Raw genomic sequence first — 22,778 nt, forward strand, 5'->3', positions numbered from 1 at the left:
CCAGGAGTGAACCCAGGACTCTGAATTTTTAAAAGTCACCCCAGGTGGTTCTGCTACAGGTGGTCCAAAGACCACACCTGAAAAAATATTGAACTTTTGGCACTGTCCTGTCCTGACTGCTGTCACAGAGCCCTCTCAAACACAAAGCTTGCTCTCAAGGAGCTTACAGTCCGAGGATGAATGAGAGTGTGTGCTAGATACTATCATGTAGAATGGAAAGTGGTCAGTGCCATAGAGATAGTTCAGAAAAACCGCTGGTAGAGTGCAGAAGAGGCAGCATTCACTGTCAGTGGGAGAAATCAAGGAGGGTTTCCTGGAAGATATGGCATTCAGCTGAACTTTGAAGAAATAAGGCTATTCCAGGTGGAGGGGACGGCACTGGCAAAAGAACAGAGGACAAGGGAAATTCTGTAAACTATTGGGTGTTGGAGGAGTAAATCAGATGGGGCTCGCCAAATTTGGAGGTCCTAAGAGAAGGAAATGAGGCACAGACAAGGTATAGACTTGCTAAGAGGCCCAAGGCTTTGAGCTCCCAGCCCACAGGAATACTCCCTGTTGGGGATGCTGGTCCTCACACACGGCTCAGTGTGACCCAGCTAATTAACAGTGATAGTTCTGTGACAGGAGCCTATATGAATGCTTTACATATTTTGCCTCATTAATCTTCACCTCAGTTCTTACGATGGTACCATTATTCCCTTCATTTTACAGAGAAAGAGATTTAACCTGTCACCCTGCTAGGACATGGCAGTGCTGGGTTCATGGCAGTGTGACTCCCAGAAGCTGCTATTCTGACCCGTGGAGTCTTCTCCATACCTCTGCGTTTCCACCTCACACCCTCCAGGGAGTTCTCCTGCTCCTGATCCCTCTCCTACCATCTCCTCAGGGCAGGTTTCTTGGGTTTCTGTGCAATAAGATGCCAGTTCCCCAGTTCTCTGCCTTTTGGTCCCTGGATCAAACCCACAGGCCCTTTCCTTCAAGGACTTACTCCTGTTGTCTACAGAGACCCAGGCACAGAGGCTCACAGAGTAACAGACACAGGCTAGGGACAAATATTTAGTCTGGCCGGGAGCTTGGAGCCCCGCTCCCTGGTTTCCAGCAGAGATCCTTGTGGATACCCCCGAGGAAGAGCCTGGTCAGGAGACAGAGGCCTAAGCAGCTTGTCCCAGGTGGAAGAGCAGGCTAGGAGCAGAGCCAAGACTGGACCCCAGGAAGCAGAGCTGCCTTCCGCTGGCTCTAGCAGCCGCCTTTGTTTGGGATGGAGCTCAGAGATGAGCTCACCCTTTCCTGCTGCCAGAGGGACCAGCTTGCCCTTCCCCAGCAGAAGGCAGCCCCAGGCTCCTGGCCAACCTTGTGCTGATCTTGCCCATGCCCCCTTTGCTGAAAAAACTGGTAGTGGCAGCAGAGCAGCAGGCATACACGTGTCTGGGCCCACCCCATGGGGTTCTTCTCTTTTCCCAAGACTTTAGCCAGAAAGGCCAGAGACAGTCCTCAACCCCATCTGACCCTCACAGGGCCCCTGGCTGCAGTGGGGTAGGGTATCTTTGCCAGTGACACTGAGGCCAGAGTGGACACTATGACTCCTGACAACCTTCTGGGCTCCTGGCAGCCTCCCCTGTACTTGAAGGTGGCAGGAATGGACTGCAACATGCCTCAAAGCTGGGCAGTAAGAGGCAGGGCTCAAGAGCATTCCAATGCCAGAGATCAAGGGAAGCAGGGATCTGTAACTGGACAGACAAGAGTCAGGACTGTTGAAACAACAGCCTGCCCAACTCCCAGCCCCTTGCATTTCTTTCACAAAGTTGGGGTTATTTAATCCCACCAAAATCAGGCTTTTCCCTGTCCCAGGCCTGATCAGGGGAGTTGGTTTTAAGAAGACCTGGTTGCTAGAACCCCAATGGCCTTGTGCTTCCCTTCTGGTCAATAGGCTTATTCTAGGCACCAACCTTCCCTGCCTTATGTATGGTAACAAGAGCAACTATGCCCTCACACAACCCTATAAGGTAGGATGATTTCCCCAGGCTCAGGGGGTAGGCCTTCTGGCCAAGTTCCCACAGCTGGTGGGGGTAGAACTGGGCATGAACGTGATCTGCTCCACTCAGGCATGTGCTCAAGACCACGATGCTATGTGGCTGCCTCATACTTGAGATCCCATGCCCCACTTTCAGCACCTGGACCTTACTTTTTTTACTCAAATTTGAATTCCTGTCTTTGATCTCGATGATAACTCAGTTTAGATCTGAGGTCTTGCTGGACTGAGAGTTGCCACAGGCCCAGAGCCCGGCCTGCCCCTGGGTCTCCTGAAGCTGACCTCCAACCTATCGCCCAGGACTCCCCTCTGCCTGTCCCACTACCTCCTCCTTGGCTCAGGCCCCTTTCATCTCCCACCTGGGCCCTTGTACAGCTTCCGAACTGACGCCCTGACCCCCCTGCCTCTGGTCTCACCGCCCTCTAAACCCTCCTCCAACCACAGCCAGGGTGATGTCATTGTGTCACCACCCCCACTCCTGCTTAAACCCCCCACTGGCCAAGAAGCCAATCCAAATTCCTTTGCATGGCATCATAGCCTGCTGCCAGCCTGGCTGACCTCATCGCTCTCTGGCCCTCCCTCCGTGCTTTGTTCCAGAGCCAAGTGGAATGAAACTGCTTGTCCCTGGATCTTGTTTATAGCTTTCCGTCTGCCAGGAATGCCATCCCCACCCATCTTCCTCTCCTACCCCCTGAATCCATTCTCCAGACTAACTTCTTATCTTTCAGCATTCAACTTATGCTTCACCTTGATGAAGCTTCATGGAGCACCTTCCTTCAAGTTTAAATCACTCCTCCTTCTTGATATCCTCACTCTATAGACATCTATTAAAGCACCTGGAACACTAATTTCACTATTTCGTTTCTCCTTCCCTTTCCCCCATGATGTCGAGAGTTCTAGAAGGCAGGGTGTGATCCAGTGTCCGGCACGGGGCCTAGCACAAAGTCTATGGGTGTTTTCCAACATAATGGATTGACTGTCTGATATCTAAGTGGGTGCCCTGGGCACCTCCCCATCCCCCTCTCCACAGGGAATGACCTCTTCCTGGTGGCTGTGCACGAGCTGGGCCACGCACTGGGACTGGAGCACTCCAACGACCCCAGCGCCATCATGGCACCCTTCTACCAGTACATGGAGACACACAACTTCAAGCTGCCTCAGGATGATCTCCAGGGCATCCAGAAGATTTACGGTGTGTGGCAGGGGAGAGGGGGCCACCACTTCTACTGTGGGGTTGGGCTGTGGCTGCCTGCCTGTCACGGGGAGCGGGGAAGGGAAGGGGAGCACTGCCATCCATCCACATAGCTGCTGTGTCTCTGACAGCTGTCTGACCTTTAGAGACTGAAGATGTCCTTGCTTAACCAGAGTGGGCAAAGCTACCTCCCCGCCTCCACCATCCCCCCTTGCCCTCACCCTGGGAAATAGGGGAGGGTATGCTACTGGGAGGGTATGCTACCGACTCCCTCTTCTCTCTTGCCTTGCCCCTCCACACACCTCCCTCTAGCCTCCTGAGGTTCACTTTCAAGGGGTCCCACCTCTAGCCAGGAGATCCACACATCTGCCCAAGTAACAGTGATACAATGTGATGAATATCATAACCAGAGCTTTTTTTCTTAAACAAGAAAAACTAAGAAGCTAGGCTGATATCTTGATAAAATATGAGAAGCCTGCTACCATACCACCCACCCAGTTCTCTGGTAACACTGGTATGTGAAATTCTTGTTGTTGTCCAGTAGGTGGAGATGGGAAGACCAGTTTACTTGAGAAAATGCAGGTCCACATAGCACAACCCCCTCCCGTGCCCCACTGCCCCCAGGCTATGGAGCATAGATGGGCTCTCTCTGGACCTCACCGAGGAGGTGGCCCCACCCAGAGCCCTGAAGGTTAGGCAGGATCTCCATAGGCTAAGCTGTAGAGGACTGGACAGGGATGGTGGTAACTGGAAGGTATTTTGAAAATAGAATGGCCAGGATGTGCTGATTGATGAGACATGGGGTGAGGAGGATGACAACAAGGTTTCTGGCTTTTGTAATTGTGGGGCCACAGGACTGACCAGTCTGTAGCTCAGAGATCTGGGCTGGGATGTTGATTTGGAAATCTTTGGTGTCCAATATAGCCACATGTGGCTACTGAAATTGAAATTTATCTTAATTAGACTTAAATAAAATAAAATTTTCAGTTCCTCTGTCACACTAACACTAGTCACTCATTTCAAGTGTTCGGTAGCCAGGTGTGGCGAGAGGCTGCTGTACTGGACAGTGCAGATTAGAACATGTCTGTCATCCCAGGACATCCTATTGGACTCTAAGGGAGTCTTTAAAGCTGTGAACTGGATGAGATCACTTAGGGTGTTGAGTCTTAACCTGGCTGCCCACTGGAATCACCTTCGGTTTTCAATAAAAAATACCAATACCAGACCCTCACCCCAGAGATTTGGTTTTAATTGGTCTGGGTGCCTTCTAAGCATCAAGAGTTTTTTTAAACTCCCGAGGTGATCCTATTATGCAAGTTGAGAAGCTCTAACCTAGGGACCAAAATAGAGAGAGAGAGAAAAGAAGAGGACCCAGGGCTACCGCCACCTTTCGAGTAGAGGGGAATGAGGAAAGGCTGCCAGTAAAGGAGGCTGAGAAGGCACAGCCCCGGGTAGGAGGGAAACCAGGACAGTGCTGGGTTCTGGAAAAGAGAGAAGAGTGTTTTGAGGAAAGGGTTTCTATGATCTTGCTACAAGTGTGGGCCTCAGGCAGCAGCATGAGCATCACCTGAGAGCTTAGACAAATGCAGAATCGCAGGCCCCACCAGATCCTCTGAGTCATAATCTGCATTTTATCAAGGTCCCTGAAGAACTCATATGCACATCAAAGTCTGAACCAAGTAACCACTGAATCTGGCAACATAGAGGCCACTGGTGATCTTGACGGAGCAGTGCAGTGGGTAACGGGCAGAGCCATGTTGAAGCAGGATAAAGAATGGAGGGGAGTGAGGAAGTGGGCCAGCGTGTGTGGAGGGGAGCAGAGGAAGAGGGTATGGGTCACTGAACCTAAGAAGGGACTTGTTCTCTCACAAAAGGAGAGAAGAAAGAGAACATATCAGATTTGAGGGTGGACAAATGAGAGTCTCATTTAATGGTTATTTTTCACCTATTTTCTCAAAGATTGGGGAATGAAAAATGGGGAGAGAGGACAGGAGGCTGGAGTGTGACAGACTTGTTTCAGGCTGCCTAGGTGATGGGGAGGCAGGGAATGGCTGGCCCCTTTCTAAGATGCAGCCCCTCTCTCCAGGACCCCCAGCCGAGCCCCTGGAGCCCACAAGGCCCCTCCCCACGCTCCCTGTCCGCAGGATCCATTCACCGTCTGAGAGGAAGCATGAGCGCCAGCCCAGGCCTCCTCGGCCACCCCTCGGGGACAGGCCATCCACACCCGGTGCCAAACCCAACATCTGTGATGGCAACTTCAACACAGTGGCTCTCTTCCGGGGCGAGATGTTTGTGTTTAAGGTAGGCCCAGTCAATAGGCACCTTCCAGGGGTCCCCTCCCATGTCTTCCCCACCATGGAGCAGGCTGCTGCTCTGGGATTCGGCCTGCTGTGGGGCCTAGCTGGGACCTGGCCCAATGGCTAGGACACGGGGTCTCTTCCTGGTGCTGCTGAGTGAATCAAGAGGGAGGAGGGGGGGGAAATTGGTGACCCCAGGGTTACCTCTTGGAAGTGTTGGGAGACTTGCTTCTGGTCTGTGACTAAGCAAGTCACCTCCCTTCTCTGGACCTCAGTTTCTCCATCTGAAAACTAGGGGTCACTCCTAACAAAGGTGTATGAAGATCAAATAATGCATGGCTATGAAATAGGGGCTGGCACAGTGGTGGCTGTGTCTGTCTCCAGATCCTGCCAGGGCTGAGAGGCTGGTACTCAGGTGTGCCTGACAGGAAGCAAGCCAGGCTCATCTTGTCACCTGCCTGGTCCTGTCACCTTAGCCAGGGGCTGACTGGTGGGGAAGCCTGCTTGGTGTGTTGCACTGGGTTCTAAGGAAGCAGACTCTGAGACAATGTTTGGAATGCAGGACTTTGATGAGGGAGTACCTTTGGGATCAGCATCTGTGGGAGGGGAGCAGGATTGGGCAGAAGATGATAGTTATAAGCAACCATTAGGCCCATTGCAGACTCAGCCACCCTCACAGGGGGCTCTGGAGCTAGGTTGGCTGGTCAGAATTACCCCATATTGGGCTCCAAATGGCTGTAACTTTATACCCCTGCCTCATTCAGTCATTGGATAAGGAAGGATGTGACCTGGGGGGAACTCTCTGAAGCGGAGGCCATCCTGAGAGGCAGGCAGTTGAAAACTGCCTGCTGACCACACTCCCAGCCTCGGAGGCAGTAAGCCCTCCAATGAAGGGGGTCTGGGCAGCACGTCTCCATCACACTGGGAGGTCGTGGAGGACTTCCCCACTCCCCTCGTGGAGTTCTCCCCAGCAAGGTTTGAGCAATGAGCAAGAACCAGGCACCCTGAGTCAGTCTGCCTCTCACCGAGTGGCTCTAGGAACCCACTTGGCATTCCTTAGGACCCTGTATATCTCAGATCAACTTAACCAGACGTGTGAAAGTCAAAATAAGGTTTAAACAAACTGGATGTGAAAGTGCTTTGTGAAACACCTTTGAAAAGCCTTTCCTAGCCTTTGTACCATCTTTTACGAATCATTCATTCTTCTGTACTCTTGGATCCTCCAACTGAACAGTTCCTAGGCAAGTCTGGGTTTTATCATCCTCACTTACACATAAGAAAACTGAGGTCCTGGGAGGTTGTAGACCTGGCCCAGTATGCCTACCAGCCAGGGGCTGCAGTGAGGCCAGGCACCAGTTTGAAGAGGAGGGCTTTTCTCACACTCTTGGCCTACTGACCTGCCATTTATTCAACATCGACTATGTGCCCCCTATTGTTCCAGGCACTTTGCCTATATTCTGTCCTCTGATCCCTCATTATTCCCCCATTTGCAGGTGAGGCTCTTTAAGTACTATGCCCAAGGTCATGCAGCTGTAAGTGGAGGAACCTGAATTCACATCCAGGTCTTGGGGGAATTCCCCGAAGCAAGAGGGTTTGCTTCCCATGGTCCTTGCCCTGCTGGATGGAGCCAGCCATACATGAGGAGGGCACTCTGCCCAGGCTCAATGACCTAGGAGTGGCTCTGCTGATGTCAGTGACTCTCTGCTGCCCTCACGTGGCTACTCCAGGCCCTGGCATCACCCCTTCTGCTCCTCCGCATCTCTTCTCCCATCAGACCTGTCTACTCTGTCTCAGGCTGCTCCTTTAAGGAGGCTTACTTAAAGAGAGTTAATGAGCGTCCTGTCTTCCTCACAGGGCTTTGAAAGTTAGAAGCAGTAAATGGACAGACTTGACAAAGGGTTTCAAGGCTGGGCACAGGGGAAGGTATTGGGTGGTTTGGGTTGAGCACTGGGTTCACAGGTTATGCCTCTTCCTCTCCCCTCCTTAACCCCTAGGATCGCTGGTTCTGGCGCCTGCGCAATAACCGGGTGCAGGAGGGTTACCCCATGCAGATCGAGCAGTTCTGGAAGGGCCTGCCTGCCCGCATAGATGCAGCCTATGAAAGGGCTGATGGAAGATTTGTCTTCTTCAAAGGTAATGTGGCCTGTGCTGAGGGGCTTGGGATGGTTCCCTGTCCTCGGGACCCCCTTTCTTCATCTGTGAGCTGGGAGAAGTGGGGTGGGAGGCAGATGTACCCCACGGGCCCTTCTAGCCCTAACAGAGACACTGACATTTGAAAGGACAGATCCCTTCAGGCAGGCAATGTACAATTTGGGGAAATCAAGTCAAGGAGTGATTGTTAAGGGTCTGTATGTGTCAAAGTTGGCGGGCAACAAGCCTCAGCCACATGAAGTAGAGGGTTGTACAGGCCACTGAAGACCATCAGTGCTCCATGGAAGGCCACCCTATCAGTTCTGTAAGAGCCCAGAGGCTGGAACAGGCAGGGAAGGGGGAGGGGGGCCTAACGTGTGCAGCAGGCCACCCTGTGCCCTCCCCGAGCCCATCCTGTGCTAGGTGGTTTCACTTCAATTATCTTGACCTGGGTCAGGTAAGATACAGACAGTGAGAAGCAAGGAAAGCATTCCAAGGGGTAGGGAACAGCATGGGCAAAGGAGGAGTGTGGGAATGTGCATGCGTGGAGCCCCTCTTCGGAAAGCTGTGAGAAGTAGCCTGGAAAGGTAGTTTGGGGTGGAAAGGCCTGAAGAGCCTTGTTTGCCAGGCCAGAATTTAATATTGATCTCTTAGGGCAACACTGGAAATTCACTGGATGTTTGTGAGCAACAGAGAACCAGGGAGCAGGTGCAGAGGCGGGAGGCCATTTCTGAAATGGTTGCTAGAGCTGAGGAGAGTGATGTCCGCAAGGCCCAGAGCAGGGAGGCTAAAGACAGCTAGAGGAGGAGGAAAGAGGGCCAGAGGTGATGCCAGGACTTGTTGGGGATGCTGGGAGGCTGCAAGGTGATGAGGTAGGGCGTCCCCTGTGATGGAGATGGGGAACTCTGGAAAGCCAGTTTGGAAATGCCCAGAGGCAGATGGGCCACAGGGTACCCAGGTCTGGTGCTTGGTCCACTGAGAGAGTGGCTATGGGCTAGAGCCTCAGAGTTGGGTGTCATTGGTGGAAGGGGGGGAGCAAGGAACACTAGTGTGTACGAGTGGCTGAGATCACTCAGAGAGGAGAAAGGAACAAGTCACAGAGGGTGAAACACGGAGCCTGGGCAGCACGGAATGAGTTGTCCAGGATCTGTGACTGGCTTCTGGCCACTGGCCCCCTACGGTTTGCCTGGGCCAAGAGGCCTCAGTCTTCTACTGAGGGTATCAAGCAGGCCTGGGGCTGTTTCCCTGTCGTACTCTGGCTCTATGAATGACTTCAGTCCCCGAATAAGACGGGCAGGTGGCACTAGCCACAACCTCTGGCATTGAGTGACTGGGCAAAGCTGATCCTGGGCTCCTCTTGGCCACAGGTGACAAGTACTGGGTGTTTAAGGAGGTGACGGTGGAGCCTGGGTACCCCCACAGCCTGGGGGAGCTGGGCAGCTGTCTGCCCCGAGAAGGCATTGACACGGCTCTGCGCTGGGAACCCGTGGGCAAGACCTACTTTTTCAAAGGCGAGCAGTACTGGCGCTACAGCGAGGAGCGGCGGGCCACAGACCCTGGCTACCCCAAGCCCATCACCGTGTGGAAGGGCATCCCACAGGCTCCCCAGGGGGCCTTCATCAGCAAGGAAGGATGTATGTACGGGCCCGGCAGGGTGGGAGGGGTCTCAGCAAAGCCCTCGGGCACGCTCTCAGGGTATCCAGGTCTGAGATACACTGCCTGGGAGCAAAGACAGCTGCCTCGTATCCACCCATGTTCACACAGCAAAATTCTCTTACCAGCTACCAAGTCACAATTTCTTATCTTCAGGGATGATTCTCCATTGAGAGGTGTTTTCATAGACTGACTTCATTCCTTCAAACAGCATTCCTCATGGGCCTCAGGTGTACTCCAGGAGTTCCTTGAGTTATCAAATCTGAAAAGCAATGATATGGTTTTCCCAGGGTTTGAGGGCAGGGAGGTGGAGAGAGAAGCTTTCTTTGTTTACAAGACATTTTCTAAGCTCCTCCTAGAGGCCAGAGTAGGAGCTTCTCAGGAAGAGGCTGGGTCTTGTCAGGCGCAGAGTAGGTATCATAAATGTCTGTTGAATACATCTCCACTGATATGGTCAAAAGCACAGCCTGGCTGGTTTCACATCCCATCTCCACCACTTACTATGAGTTTGGGCAAATCACTTTTTTCCCTCAGTTTCCTGATACCTACCTCATAGGATTTTGTAAGGATTAAATAAATCATGTAGAGCACTTAGACTAATGCCTAGCACATGGCCCATGCCATCTGCTTTAGCTGCTATCATCATTGTCATCTTGTTGATGTGTTTTAGTTTATATGGAATGACAGATTTACTCCACAGTAATTACTTAGAACCAGGTTGTGTGGGAGGGCTGAAGATGGAGCAGAGAACAAGACTTGCATTGCATCCTGTTTCTCAGACTAGGGGCAGAAAAATAAGACAGCAACAAATGCTGTAAGGGAAAGAAATGCTGTGAGAAAGCAACTAGGCAGAGGGGGCCACTTTAGAGGTCATTGGGAAGGACTCTGACGAGGATCACTAGTAAAAAAGCCAACAGCTCCAGGGACAGCTATCTGGTGGCTCTCCTGTGTACCTCGTGCTTTACACACGTGGTCTCACCTTCTGGGGAGCCTCAGAAACAGATGACATCAAAGACTTTGGCCAATGAATGTCCCAGCCAGGGTGGGGAACCGGCCAATGAGAGTCCATCTGTGGACTGGCTTGCTGCTAAGGCTGTTGCTGGGAGCCTTGGAGTGGCCCCCCAAAGTTTGCTGCCTTCTTTCCTCCCAGCCCCTCCCCTAGAAGGGTCCCAGAAATCTTGTAATCAGTGTTTCGAAGTGATGTATGCCAAGCCAAAAAAAAAAAAAAAAAATCCATGATAATTGCCAAGAGGTGGTGTCTGCTGTCAAGAGGAAAAATCTTGCTCCCTGCCTCCCTTGGCTCAGGCAGGAGCTGGACTGAGGCACTAGAGCTATGGAGATTGTGCTGTCCAAGCCCTAAGTTGGGGGCTTGATCTGACCCATGTGGGGTTGCCTAGGGGGATAGTGTCACAGAGCTATGGCCCCAGACTGAGAAGGTCCAGTCTGGGAAGCACAAATTGAATTTACCAATTTGACTTAAAGCCCCTCTATGGCTCCCCAGAACCTTTGAGAATATGGGGTGGGCTGCTCCAGGTCCTGGGTGCCCATTTCTGCAGCCATGCAGGTGATAGTCCATGACCCAGACACACTATTTGCAGGATGTGCCAAGCACTGTGCTCCCCCACCTCCAAGCCCACCCCTCCTTCAGAGCTCCTCTGGGACTCCCCCAGGTGGGAGAGGTGCCCCTCTCCACACACCCACAGCGCCTTCCGCCCTCACATGCAGGCGCAGGGAAGTGTCTGGGAGTGGTGGTGATGCTGGGCTGTGTTTCTGCAGATTACACCTATTTCTACAAGGGCCGGGACTACTGGAAGTTTGACAACCAGAAACTGAGTGTGGAGCCTGGCTACCCACGCAACATCTTGCGTGACTGGATGGGCTGCAACCAGAAGGAGGTGGAACGGCGCAAGGAGCGGCGGTTGCCCCAGGACGACGTGGACATCATGGTGACCATCAACGACATGCCAGGCTCTGTGAATGCGGTGGCCGTGGTCATCCCCTGCATCCTGTCCCTCTGCATCCTGGTGCTGGTCTACACCATCTTCCAGTTCAAGAACAAGGCAGGCCCTCAGCCTGTCACCTACTATAAGCGGCCAGTCCAGGAGTGGGTGTGAGCAGCCTAGAGCCCTCTCTGTCCACTCAGTCTGGCCAGGCAGGCCCTTCCTCACCAGGGTCTGAGGGGCAGCTCTGGTCACTGCCCACTGGAGCCAGCAGGGCCCTAGGCTAGGGGTCATGTAGTTGAAGTGGTGGGCGCATTGGCCTAGGATGAACGTGGGGCAGGGAGTGATGGCAGCTGTGCCCCAGGGTGTGTGCCTGGCACCCAGATGCCAGCCTTCTGTCCTGGGTAAACTGCTCCCTACTCAAGGGAATAGGCCAGGCCCCATGCCAGGTGGAGGCCCTGTGGTCACTGCATCCTGTGGTGTCCATGAGACGCCACGGCTTGGTTCCTGGCTGGACCCAGCACCTTCTGTGGGAAGCCAGCACTAGTGCTCTCAGTCCCATCTGGGAGAAGCCACCAGTCCTGGTCCCTCTTTGCCAACACCTGCTGGTCAGATGTCCCCCCACCCCCACCCCACTATTCTCCAAGGCTACAGGACCCCTGCTGCCAACACAGTGGGCAACAAGACGGGTTTCCCCTGCTGGCATGCAGCAGATCCCTCAGGAAACCTGCTCCACACATCAGGGTCTCCTCTGAGACCCAGGATTTAGGGTCACTTGCTGCAGGCAGGGCTGTGGCCCAGCCGGGTCTCACGAGGACCCCGCTGTCACATCTTGAACATTTAAATGTCCTGTCTCTACTGTTTAAAGTCCCATTCTGCAAAGGCTGCTTGAGGCTTTAGGTGAATTAGAGGTGACTGTCTTGGTGATGAGGCGGGTGACAGGCCATGCCCCAGGTGATAAGGACCACGGTGCTGCTAAGGCCACTCTAACACCCAGACACCCCAGGAGCCAGGCCCTCCTCCCGAGGCTAAAGCCCTGGGGCAGGAGCTGACCCTATTTCTGGAGGCTGATCTGAGTTTGTGACCATCCTCCACTCTCCTTACTTTCTCCGTTCCCTCAGTCTCTAGCAGCACTCCAGCCTGTAGCTTGTGGCCTGGGGGCTCAGCCTGACTGGTTACGTGAGGCAGAAATGGCTTCAGGCCAACATCCTCATGGCCTTGGGTAAGGGAGTCAGGGCAGCCTTCTCAAGTGCTCAGAGCCCATACCCCCCACGTACCCTGAGGCCCACTCAATCCCTCAGACTGGAACCAGTGTTCCTATCATGAGCTTGGCCCTTGCTAACCCAGCTCTCTAGGCCATTTTCCTGCGTTGCTCTTTGGAAAAGAGCACCCCCATGGGTAGTGGCCCCAAGCCTAGGGGCCCACCCTACACTGTCTCTGGCAGGAATCCCTAGGGCTCAGCTTGCCTCACTCCAACCCAGTAGAGGCAGCCCTGCTTATCACTGAGAAGCCCTGGGCAAGACCAATGGGTTCAGTGATGCCCGCTGGCTCTCTGCCAAATCCAGGAGGCGGTATCAGTCTTCAGGATGCTGCCACCCTGGCCCTCTGAGCCTACAAGGACCTTGCCCCCACCCTGTGACCTCTGGTCTTTGGGTCAGCTTAACCTGTAGGAGACAGGGACTTCTGTTGCCCTGGGAGCTAACTGTCTAAAGCAAAATCTCTTGTCCCAGAGGCACCCATTGGGCTCCACTGTGTTCCCTGTCATTATCCTTTTGTGTTTTGTTTTGTTTTTCTCATTTTGGCCAAGGGCGGGCTCCCTGGGGCGGGTGGGGAACAACTGCGGAGATGTAAGTGATTCATAGGTTTGTACACTGTTTTATACTTTGCAAAGCACTTTATTAGCTCACACCTGTCCACTCACATGAAACTAGTGTAGGCCCTGGGAGGCCAAGGGTAATTTTCATCACGCCCTCAAATGAAGCACAGAGAGGTTGTTACGTGCCCAGGCCGTCCAGTGAGCTGGCTGGGCCTTGGTCTCCACCTGTGGACCCCTCTAAGGTCCAAGATGAGATCAGAAGTGTCTCTTTTATCCATCTTTTCCTGGCCTCCTTTCTCCCCTTCCTGGTCCCTCTCCACTCCTCAGGTTGGTGCTCTCACTTCTTGAATGCTCTAGGCCCCGCAGGCTCCCGTTGGCTCCTAATACTACCCAGGTCAGCTGAGAAAGAGCAGGAGATGGAGGCAGGCAGCCCAGGCTGCAGATGTGAGGGATGCAAGGCTAGACCCAGAGAGGGCTCAGCCTGGAGGCTTCCAAACTCAGATTATCCTGCCTTGTGATCATCTGTTCGTCCATCACCCCAGGACAGAGCAGACAGAGGGGCAAAGCCCTGGGGGTCCCAGAGCCCAGCTTCCCCTCAGCCTGGGGAACATCATAGCATTTCAGTGTCAGTCACATTTTAAACTGATCAGCCTTTGTATAATGTTTTTTAAATCATTTCTAAATAAAACAAAAATACAGTCTGTCATTTCCCTTGAATGTGGGAGAGAGAAACAGGTTCTGAGAGTGGCCTAAGAAGCTTCTGGGAGGAGAGAAACAGGGTACTTGGGGTGTCCAGGAGCTGCCCCATTCGTCTCATCTGCCAGCCCAGCAATCACACATCCCTCTCTCCAAGAGGCCCAGTGGAATCGGGTCCCAGAAATACAGCCTGACAATGCCTCACTGGGGTCCAGGCTGGAGGAGCAACCTCCCCTGGTTCAGGAAGAGTCACCGCAGCAAGGTCTTCTCTGCAGTCAAGGCCGACCGTGCAATGACCAGAACGAAAGCAGGAGCCGAGTTCTCAGCAATAAGGGACAAGTGAGGTCAGTGGCTTTAGGGTCTCACCACGAGCCCTCGCCTGGTTCTGGAAGTCAGTGACAGGGAAGCTGAGCCAGGACCCAGATGGCTGGAGCTGTGGGGTGCGGGTGAGCGCGAAGGCTGAGGTGGTTTGGGTGTAGGATGGGGAGCGAACAAATTCAAGGGGTCCCAAGGCGCTGCTGTGGAGGCAGCTCGGCCGGGACTTCCTTCCAGGCCCCTCGACCTCCTCAATCCCCGTCTCTGGGGCGCCGGTGGGTCTGGGGCGCGGGGGCGGGAGGGAACAGGCTGAGAGAGACACTGGGCCGTGGGGACAGACGACAGCGGCCGGACCGGGCGAGGCGAACAGAACAGGCGGTGAGCGGTGACTCGGAGGGCGGCGTCAGTACCAGGAGGTGCAGGCGATGAGGAAGCGCACGTCGTCCAGGGGCCCCCAGGGGCTGGGCTCGGGCCCAGGCCGCTCAGGACCCTCGGGCGCCGCGGGCTGGGGTTGGGGCTGCGCCGGCCCCGCGGCGCCCTCGCCGCCGCTCAGCTGAGCGCCCATGGTCTGCAGGAGTAGAGGCCCGTCAGGTGCTCTGCCAGCCCTACGGCCCCCTCCCCGCCCCTCCGCCCCTCACCTCGCGCGGCTGGAGCAGCGGGTCCCGAGAATCGCACCGCCGGCCTCCACGGTCCGCTCACCCCGCGCAGCTGCGCTGGGAGGAGCGATCGCCGTGACGTCACCACCCCGGCCTCCAGAGCCGTTTCTGGCCCCGGGGGCGGGACCAACAAGCTCGACCCCACCCACCAGCAACCGGCCAATCCCGTCCCAACCTGCGGTGACACGCCCCGCGCAGCCAGACCAATAGAAGGCCCACCCCAGCTACTGAGGAGCCGCGGAGGGGGAGGCTGTCCAGGGCCCGGGGTAACCTCCAACTACGTTGGGTCAGAGAGGGCAAGCCTGCCCCACAGCCAGGTGCCCCCGGATCCTCAGACCAGCCCTGGGGGGAGCGGACTTTCATCAAGTATGAGTCTGAAGTTGAGAGGAAAACGGAGAAGTAGTGTGGCGGGAGCCTGTGGCGGCCGTGCCCCCGCGCATCCTCCCCCATCTTTCCCCGGGAATAACAACACATTCAGAATGATCAGAAGCAGCTGCCTTTAATTGGCTGGCACAGGACAGCAGGGCTCTCAGCTCGCAGCCAGGAGGCCTGACAGCTAGTACACGGTAGATTTTTGCAGTAACTAGAGTCAGGAGATGGGCACTGGTGAAGGGTTGGGCACCCAGCCACCTGATACCAATGAGCTCTCTGCCACATCCGGGACACAGTGGGTGGGACGTTGAGAGGGAGCCGAAGTTCAGAACCAGGAGCCAACAAAACGGCATGGGAGGTGATTCAGGTAAGGCTAGGGAGAGAGGAAGGAGCATTGTCAGTAGGTGCTTCACAGAGCACACCTCACCCTCCATTCTCAAGGTGCTTGCCTCCAACCTTACCCCAGGCCCTTTGTTCCAGCTTAGCCCTGAAGAACCATATTCAAAGCCCCTTCCAGGTCCCACTGATCCCTTGAGTTACAATCCAATGTAGAACTCTCAATGCTTAAAAAGTAAAAGTAACTCCTTCCCTGTTCAGATGGGTCAGTAATTTATTCAGCCCAGCCGGCCTGGCTCAGTGTTTGAGTGTTGACCAAGGACCCAGGAAGTCACGGGTTTGATTCCCAGTCAGGGCACATGCCTGGGTTGTGGGCTAGATCCCAGTGTGGGGAGTGTGGAAGGCAGCTGATCAGTGAGTCTCTCTCATCATTGATGTTTCTCTCTTTCCCTCCCTCTCTGAAATCAATGAAAATATGTTTAAAAAATAATTTATTCAAACTGTTAGTGGTCTTAGGTTGGATCCTCAAGGGTCAAGTCCAACAGACATGAAAGAAAGGAACAAGGGGGCTCAGACAGGGGAAGGGATGTGCCTAAGCCACAAATCCCCCAGTGGCAGAGCTCAGGCCAGAACTTTCTTCCTGCAAATGATAATCATGTGCATGATTATAAAAATGAAGTACATATTTCTAGTGGCTGACACCTTTATTTTAAGGTCTCACAGGCACCTCAAATTCAGTGAGTTCAAAACCAAAGGAGAATAATGAGTTTTGTCTCTTCTTTCCAATACCCATTTCTTTATCTTATCAAACTGCAATGCTGACCAGTGCTGCTGACTACATGACTTTAATAACAATTTCTGAAGTTTCACCATTAAATGCAACATTTGCTATAATTTTTCAGTAGGTACCAATAATCAGGTTACAGAAATTTCTGTTCTTAGGTTACTAAGAGTTATTTTGTTCTTTAGTTAAATGATTAATGGTGTAAGTACTGTCTTTTTCTTATGAAAGTCTGTTTCAAAAGGGCAGGGAGTGTATATTTTATTTATCATCACATCACTATTGTCTGGCACATAACAGGTGCTTTAAAAAAGGCTGTTTAACAAATGACAAAACCACTGGTCCCACTTTCCTGTTCAGACCCTTTCCACTGCTCTCTTGGGCTGACAGCACACAGTCTGACAGTGTGGTCTCCAAACTGTCCCATCACAATCACACAGGGAAGCTTATTAAAATAACCACACATGGTTGGGCCCCACTCCAGACTGAGGGAATCAGTAACTGAGGGATGATGCCAGGAATCTATGTAAACAATCATCCAACATAGAACAAAGGTCAAAATCATAGGTCTGTAGTCAAAACTTCTTGACATGGGGGAGGGAGATTGGGGGCCTATGTGAAAAAGGTAAAGGGATTAAAAAGTACAAATTGGCAGTTAAAAAAATAGTCATGGGGATGTAAAGTACAGTACAGGGAATATAGTTAATAATACTGTAATAACTGTACCAGTCCTTCCGGGGGAATCACTTCCTTAAGTTACATAAATGTCTAACCACTATGTTGTATACCTAAAACTAATATAATATTGAGTGTCAACTCTAATTGGAAAAAAAAAAGACTTGACATGGGCATTCAGAGTCCCCAACACTCTGGGAATAAGAGTTTTCCCCTTCATACTCCTCTATCAGTGTGTCTGTTTAATGTGCTTTCCCACTCTATCTATGCATATTCAATTACCTACTCATTCCTTAAAGCCCAGACTAAATGAACTGTCCTTTCTGGATCCCAAAAAGTGTCTCTTAGAGCTTGCCAAGCCACTTACGGCACCTTTTACTTCTTCTTTGAAGATAGCTAAGAGTATGTGTGGCCACTACAACTTTTCTCACCTGCTACACTGTGAGCCCCTCAGAGGCAGAAGTAGCACTAAGTTGCCTATCCTACATGAAGCCTTGTCTTTAGGGCTCAATGAGCATCAGGCGAATGAATAAATGAAGAAGGGAGAATGAAGGGAAATATTGCCCGTTGCGAGTGCTATTACTGGGCACTCGACCCGCTTTGCAGTTTCTATTCTCATAAAGACGCCTGTGCTAGCTGGGTGTAACATATCCTGGGAAGGATCCTCAATGGGGAATAAGAGAGAAGGAGCCTGAATATCCAACACCTGCTGCTCTTCCAAAGAAAGAAGAGATTCTAGAGATTCACACCCCTGAATCTCCAGGGTTGAGGCCCAAGAACCCAGTTTAAAAAACAAACAAACACAAAAACCCAGGTGACTGTGCTTGTGATGCAATCCCCACCAAGTCCATTAGGCACCTAAGGTCTCCTCAGTTCCTAAGGGCAGCACCCCCTCCTTCCCTCAGTAAACAGCTCTTTTCTGTATCAGTCTGCCGGCTGGGGCACCGATACAAAGGCAGATACAAACTACATGTGGTAAGTGATAAAAATAAGACAGACCATGCCGAAACCGGTTTGGCTCAGTGGATAGAGCATCAGCCTGCGGACTGAAGGGTCCCGGGTTCGATTCCGGTGAAGGGCATGTGCCTCGGTTGCAGGCACATCCCCAGTAGGAGATGTGCAGAAGGCAGCTGATCGATGTTTCTCTCTCATTGATGTTTCTAACTCTCTATCTCTCTCCCTTCCTCTCTGTAAAAAATCAATAAAATATATATTTTTAAAAAAAATAAGACAGACCAGAGGGAAGTTTTGCCCAGAGAGAAGATACACTGAACCAAGTCTTCAAAGACAGGGATGAGCAGATACTCAGGCAATGCTTGCAGCTGTACCCTATGACAGCCCGGCATTGTGAAGGTGTGTCCTCACACACAAGTAGAACCTACAGGTATGAATACAGTGTGGCTCCCATTATAGGCGATCTCCTTCCCCTACCTTCAAAGGGCAGAAGAGAGACCCAGATACCTGTCAATGAGTGAATCCCGCATGCTGGTAGCAATGGTGCTAGGCTGGGCTTCATTCAGCTTAAAGACACTCTCCACCACTGAAAGCTCTGTGCTGGTTGTGTCCAGGCCACAGAAGGCACACCAGTCGTTCACCACCATCCCAGCAGCGATGACCTCGCTGCCCCGGTTCACAGTGCCCGCCTGCAAATGATAGCTCAATATGGATCATAACATCAATAATCAAAGTTTCTCCCATCCCTAATGAGAACTCCCTCCAAACCCTGCTCCCTGACCTGCAGCCCAATCCCAACCTGTGATGGGTAATAAGCCCAATAATGCAGGACAAAGGAATCTGCTTCAGCAGGAGACAGAGAACAAGAATGCTTACCACAAGGGGGACCTGAAGGAGAGAGGACAGTTCATCCTGGTCTTCAATTGAAGTCTTGGGATGTACCAGCCCTCCCTGATTGCTGAAGACACAGTAGCTTCCTACTAACACCTGGTCAGCCACTGTCTGTCTGAAGACTTCCACTTTGAGCACATCAGCCAGGATTTCTTCTGTCTCCTGTCAGTCAGAGGTACTGTGCTCAGCGCCCAGGGCTTGCAAGTCAAAGAATCCAGGGTCCTCCATGCCAAGAACCACACAGGGCTTAACGCCCTAAAACCCCCATTCCTCTCCTACATAGCTGCATATGAAAGCTTGATCCAGAAAAAGGAGGGGATACAGCTTGGAGCACAGTTGAGTCCAGTTATGGAGCCCCCAATATCCATGCATACCCTGAACAGCCAGGGACTGCTCTCCATACCACCCTTTAATGCACACTCAAGGTTCAAGTGGCAATCATCCCTCCTGGGCCTGGCTAGTTCCTAATTCTGAAGGATTAATACCCTCTCCAGCTTCTTTCTTATACTGACCACACCATGGAAGGTCTCTATTATCACTATTCCAATGAGTAACTAAAATGTGAGACCACAGGTATAAAAAGAAACCATAAGAGATACCCCTATTTCCTGCCTGACAGGTAAGAACAGTGACTAGCCATTTACTAGGCTAGTACTGTGACTCTTGGACCAAGCTAGGCTGCCTTACCCTGTCCAGATCTGGGTGGACCAAGGCCACATAGTCATTGCAGGTGGTGACATTGCCCAGGGCTGAGAGCCGCTCCTCCACCCGCCGGATCTGCACTGAGTCTGGGAGGCAGTTTCTAATATGTTGTAGCTCCTGGTCAGTAGTGTTGTTGGGCACCAGGAGACCGTGTCTGTTCCCTGGAAAGATCCAAATTGCGGGGTGGAACAAGGAAAGACCATGAATACACAGATACCTGCTGAGCCCTGGAAGCTGAGGATACAACCCAGCCCAATTAATTAGCTTTCCCAGGAAAGCTTTAGGCCAACTCCAGCCCTCTAACCAGTTGATCCATACAACACTAAGAGAGACCAGGAGTCCTACTGGGCAACCTGAGACAGCCTAGGAGTCTGTCCCAACACACACTACCTACTTTGACAATACCAACCAGGGGGACCTGGACTAGCAGGAAGTGTTCTTGGCATTAGTTATATATTTTGCCACTTAAAAGATAACACCACACACCTATTAGAATAGCTAAAATTTTCAAAAGAACATCAATACCAAGTGTTGGCAAATATATGGAGCAACCAATAGGAGTGTAAATTGTTTAACCACTTCAGATAATTATCTGGCATCATATACTAAACTGAATATTCACATACCCTGTGACCCAGCCATTTTCTCCTAGGTATTACATAATCAATACATGTACTCACCAAAAGATATAGCAGCACTATTTATAACAGACCAAACTGAAAACTACCCAAATGCCCACTGTCAGTAGAATGGATAAATACATTGTGATATACTTACATAAAACATACTATACTATACAGAAACGAGAATGAACAAACTACAATTATGTTGTAACAACAATGACTAAACCTCTGCCTCTCTCTACAAGCGCACAATTCTGTGAACTTCTTAATTCTCAGTTGTTACCATTATAATATAAAATAAAACAGCAATGGTCAGGCTCAATTCTCCCTAGTCACATCAGAACTTCAAGTTCTGAAGTCATGGTTAGGAGTAAGAGTGTTTTGCCTTCGTTAGAAAATACTGCCCTTGGCCAGTGTAGCTTACTTAGTTGGCTAGTGTCATGTTGTAAAATCAAAAGGTTGCGGGATTGATTCCTAATTAGGGCACATGCCCAGGTTGCAGGTTCAATCCCCAGTCAGACTGGGTGTAGGAGGCAACCAATTGATGTTTCCCTCCCTGGCTCAAAAAAAAAAAAAAAAAATCAATAAAAAACAAAACAAAAAAGAAAATACTCAAAGGTTAGCATCATCAGGATTATGATTTTAAAAAATTAAAGGAACAAACTCCTCTATGAGCAGAACTAGAAATAAGGGGTGGCAGTAAACAGAGATTCAGCTCAGAGAGTGTCAATGGTGCTGAGAGGTAGGATAGGGACGCCACTCAGAGACATGGGGATTTAAGATTTAAGTAACTGAACCGGTTGCCCCAGAATCTTAGCTTTTTAGAAATCTTAGAAAAAGCAACTGACCCAGAGTCAGCAACAGGGGAGAAGTCTGATCTTGCCTCACTCCAGGTGTGGCACCTGGTGAGTCACTTCGGTTCTGTAAGTCTCAGCTTTCCCATCAGTCGAATTAAGTCAATAATCCCTACCTCCCAGGGCAGTGATGGCGAACCTATGACACGCGTGACAGAGGTGACACGCGAACTCATTTTTTTGGTTGATTTTTCTTTGTTAAATGGCATTTAAATATATAAAATAAATATCAAAAATATAAATCTTTGTTTTACTATGGTTGCAAATATAAAAAAATTTCTATATGTGACACGGCACCAGAGTTAAGTTAGGGTTTTTCAAAATGCTGACACGCCGAGCTCAAAAGGTTCGCCATCACTGTCCCAGGGTCTTCGTGAAGAAGGTATGCGAACAAGGGTAAGAGTGAAAACACTGAATGCTGCTTGTTGTGACTACACGCCGGAAGCGTTCTGCAGCGGCTGGCCTGCCCGCAGAGCCCGCCATGGAGGAACGCCTGGAAACCCCGGGGGCCACCTGCCAGGGCCAGAAGGAAAGGTGCTGGGAGGCTCCGCGCCCTCGGGCGTCCGCCCCGCTTACCCACACACATCCGCCCGATGATGCGGCAGCCGGCGATGGAGGCGTGCACCACGGGGATGGTCTCGGCGAGCTCGCCCTCGAACACGCTGCGGGGACACGGGCTCGGGGGTCACGGGCTGCGCCCTCGCGGGCTCTGCCGGCGCCCCCGCCACCCAGCCCCCTGCCCGCCACCCATCCACACACGCCGGCGGGCTCCCGTCGCACCTGTAGAAGTTCTCCGAGCCTCCGATGGCCACCAGACAATAGGTGTTGGTGAGTTTGGCAAAGCAGCCGATCTCACAGTTGTTCTCGAACGACGCTCGAACCGCCATGAGGCCTGGGGGCGGTGGCCGGGAGTTCAGGGCCGGCGGGTCCTCTGCGGCCCGACTCCTGGTCCCCCGGGGTGACCCCTCCGGCCTCACCGCGACCCCAACCCTCCGGCCCCACCGCGGCCCCACCCTCTCGGCCTCTCAGGTCTCCGGTCCCGCCCACTGGCCCCTCCGAGTCCTTCAGCCACCCCCACCCCATGACCCGGGGATCCCGAGCTGACCTTCCACACGGACTCAGCAGGCAACCAGAAACTCGACGCGCTACGAATGGGCCTTCTTTGCCCCAAGTAGGTTTCCGTTTCCGCCTCCGCCTAGGAGACTTCCGGGAGAGCCCGGCGCACCCAGCCGCGCTGGCGGCCTCTCTAGCTCCACCCTCTGGGTGCACTTTATGGTTGCAATCGGCCGGTTGTGACGTCACCTCGCTCCGCCCCCCGCATGCTCACACTCAGGCATTCACTCATTCGCCATTCATTCTTCATTCATTCATTCCTTTAGGAACTTTTTTTTTCTTAAAATATATTTTATTGAATTTCCACAGAGAAGAAGGGAGAGGGACAGAGAGCCAGAAACATCGATGAGAGAGATCGATCAGCTGCTTCCTGCACGCCCCCCAGTAGGGGCGTGCCCGCAACCAAGGCACACGCCCCCGACCGGAATCGAACCAGGGAACCTTCAGTCCGCAGGCCGACGCTCTATCCACTGAGCCAAACCTGTTCGGCCCTTTAGGAACTTTAAAAAAAAATATATATATATATATATATATTGATTTCAGAGAGGAAGGCAGGAGAGAGAGATAGAAACATCAATGATGAGAGAGAATCATTGATCAGCTGCCTCCTGCACACCCCCTACTGGGGATCGAGCCCGCAACCCAGGCATGTGCTCTTGGTCGGAATGGAACCTGGGACCCTTCAGTCCACAGGCTGACACGCTATCCACTGAGCCAAACCGGCTAGGGCTCCTTTAGGAACTTTTTTAAAAA

The 22,778-nt window shown here is 52.2% G+C and overlaps 3 protein-coding genes across 3 annotated transcripts in view; 1 reads left to right on the forward strand and 2 right to left on the reverse strand.

Annotated features, from left to right (window-relative positions):
- Nucleotides 1-13,758, forward strand: part of MMP24 (matrix metallopeptidase 24) — a 44,294-nt gene extending 30,536 nt beyond the window's left edge. Inside the window, exons 5-9 of the mRNA XM_059705972.1 lie at nt 3,060-3,221; nt 5,308-5,522; nt 7,513-7,651; nt 9,016-9,282; nt 11,078-13,758. Of these exons, the coding sequence (XP_059561955.1) occupies nt 3,060-3,221; nt 5,308-5,522; nt 7,513-7,651; nt 9,016-9,282; nt 11,078-11,415 (1,121 nt within the window). The 3' untranslated portion in view covers nt 11,416-13,758. The remainder of the gene's footprint in view (nt 1-3,059; nt 3,222-5,307; nt 5,523-7,512; nt 7,652-9,015; nt 9,283-11,077) is intronic.
- MMP24OS (MMP24 opposite strand) lies at nt 13,116-14,815 on the reverse strand. Its single transcript, XM_059705973.1, has 2 exons — nt 14,707-14,815; nt 13,116-14,636 (listed from the first exon to the last, which is right to left on the reverse strand). The coding sequence occupies exon 2, from the start codon at nt 14,631-14,633 to the stop codon at nt 14,472-14,474; it is 162 nt and encodes a 53-aa protein (XP_059561956.1). The 5' UTR covers nt 14,634-14,636; nt 14,707-14,815; the 3' UTR covers nt 13,116-14,471.
- Nucleotides 14,816-15,204: 389 nt separating this feature from the next.
- EIF6 (eukaryotic translation initiation factor 6) lies at nt 15,205-22,173 on the reverse strand. The gene is made up of 7 exons (XM_059705974.1): nt 22,018-22,173; nt 21,693-21,804; nt 21,489-21,574; nt 19,421-19,596; nt 18,719-18,895; nt 18,350-18,531; nt 15,205-15,469 (listed from the first exon to the last, which is right to left on the reverse strand). The coding sequence occupies exons 2-7, from the start codon at nt 21,797-21,799 to the stop codon at nt 15,460-15,462; spliced, it is 738 nt and encodes a 245-aa protein (XP_059561957.1). The 5' UTR covers nt 21,800-21,804; nt 22,018-22,173; the 3' UTR covers nt 15,205-15,459.
- Nucleotides 22,174-22,778: the final 605 nt, after the last annotated feature.

Source organism: Myotis daubentonii, chromosome 8 (genome assembly GCF_963259705.1).
Source record: "Myotis daubentonii chromosome 8, mMyoDau2.1, whole genome shotgun sequence".
Taxonomy (NCBI): domain Eukaryota; kingdom Metazoa; phylum Chordata; class Mammalia; order Chiroptera; family Vespertilionidae; genus Myotis; species Myotis daubentonii.